Source organism: Papaver somniferum, chromosome 9 (genome assembly GCF_003573695.1).
Source record: "Papaver somniferum cultivar HN1 chromosome 9, ASM357369v1, whole genome shotgun sequence".
NCBI classification, from domain to species: domain Eukaryota; kingdom Viridiplantae; phylum Streptophyta; class Magnoliopsida; order Ranunculales; family Papaveraceae; genus Papaver; species Papaver somniferum.
The window spans coordinates 65,601,876-65,603,895 of record NC_039366.1 but is presented as its reverse complement, the minus strand read 5'-3'; the positions used below and the strand labels follow the sequence as shown (position 1 = coordinate 65,603,895).

At 35.9% G+C, this 2,020-nt stretch overlaps 1 protein-coding gene across 1 annotated transcript; it reads left to right on the top strand.

The window, feature by feature from the left end:
• Positions 1-645: 645 nt before the first annotated feature.
• Positions 646-1,233, top strand: LOC113312046 (uncharacterized mitochondrial protein AtMg00810-like). Its single transcript, XM_026560816.1, has one exon. It carries the CDS (start codon positions 646-648, stop codon positions 1,231-1,233), a length of 588 nt encoding a protein of 195 aa, XP_026416601.1.
• Positions 1,234-2,020: the final 787 nt, after the last annotated feature.

The window sequence follows — 2,020 nt, the reverse complement described above, 5'->3', positions numbered from 1 at the left end:
AATAAATGGGTTTATCGTATTAAATGCAGAGCTGATGGGTATATTGATCGTTACAATGCAGGCCTTGTTGCAAAGGGTTCAGTCAAAAAGAGGAGATAGATTACCAAGAAACGTTTATTCCGGTTGTGAAACCATGTACTATACGTGTTATTATTTCTCTTGCACTCACTAAAAATTGGTCTCTCCGTCAGTTAGATATTCAAATTGCTTTTCTCAACGGATTTCTTCAAGAGGAGGTTTATATGAAGCAACCACAAGGATATGTCGACCCTCGCTTTCCGAATTATGTTTTTCAGATACATAAATCTCTATATGGACTAAAACAAGCTCCTCGAGCTTGGTACCATCGTCTTAATTCTCACCTAATTCATCTTGGTTTTGAAATTGCTAAGGCCGACAATTAATTATTCATACAACGTCAGATTACTAATGTTACTTATGTTTTTGTCTACGTAGATGATATTATTTTTACAGGTTCTTCAATTTCTATCATTCAAGAACTGCTTAATGATCTCAATAATTTTTTCAATCAGTTATCTTGGTGAATAGTCTTATGTTTTGGGTATTGAAGCTCGACGCTCTTCTACAGGTCTTTTTTTTTATCTCAACGGAAGTATACTATGAAAACTTCTGTTACGTGCAAAAATGGATGGTGCTAAACCCATTTCAACCCCTCTTGATCCCAAACTTGTTTTGACTGAATATGGTGGTACAAAAGTTTTTGTCCCTACACTATATCGAAGTATAGTTGGAGCCCTTCAGCATTTGAATACACGGACAAATATTGCGTTTGCTGTTAACCGAGTTTGTCAATTTATGCATGACCCAATGGAGGATCAATGGGCTGCTGCAAAGCGTATCCTCCGGTACCTCAAGGGCACATATTATTATGGATTGTTTATGAGAGCTGATACCAATAATCAATTACGCGCCTTTGATGATTTTCATTTTTTTAAAAATGATTTTAGTGACGCCGATTGGGCAGGTTGTCTTGATTATCGCAGATCTTTAAGTGGTTATTGTGTATTTCTTGGTTCTAATTTAATTTCATGGAGTGCTTACAAACAACCAACAATTTCACGTTCTAGCGTCGAGGCTGAATATAGAGGTCTCGCAACAGCTACAACAGAAATCATTTGGATTCAATCTCTATTGCGCGAGCTAGGGGTTTCCACTTTATGCCGGCACTTTGATGCGATAATCTCGAAGCCACATACCTTACGGTTAATCTAGTCTTTCACGCTCGTACTAAGCTTATTAAATCGATTACCACTTTGTCCGAGAGAGAGTTGCTCGTCGACAACTGGATGTTCGTTTTGTGAACACAAAAGATCAATTAGTCGATATTTTCACCAAAAGTCTTGGATCTGCTCGTCATGAGGATTTAAGGAAAAAGTTAACCGTCCTTTCATGGCCGCTTAACTTGATGGGGCGTGTTAAGAAAATACATGCTACTTGATCTCCAATCATCCAATTTCCTTGGATGTCAAGTATTTCCTGATAATGGTATTCTCTGTATTAGGATATCTAGACTAAATATAATTAGTTGCAGTGTTTTTTATCAAGAAAAGAATGTTCTAGTAGTTCCATCTTGATGTATAAAAATACTTGTGAACTCACGCATCCTGTGTGTGGGTTTTCTTAGTATTCATTCAATCAATAAAACCATACGTCTACAATTAGATTGCTGGCAACATTGAGGTTGTTAATTATTTTACTAATCATTTTAATGCTATGGTTACTGTTGAATTGATTAGTAATGATGATAAGATTATAAACTTGATATTCTCTACCATTTATGATGCTGATAGCAATATTCTTACTGCTATCTCTGAGCCTTTGGAAATCCAGATGTCCTCATTAGCATGATTAAAGACAAAGCTCCTGATCCTAGTGGTTTCATGCTAAACATTTTCCAAGCTAATAGGGATGTTGTTGGAAAAGATATTGTTCGCTACCAAGTGGATTAACGTACAAGTGTATTTATTTTAACTATAAAGACGAATTATATAATATGAAA

Coding starts and splice junctions, on each gene's coding strand:
- LOC113312046 (XM_026560816.1), top strand. CDS start 646: ATGGATGGTGCTAAACCCATTTCAACCCCTCTTGATCCCAAACTTGTT.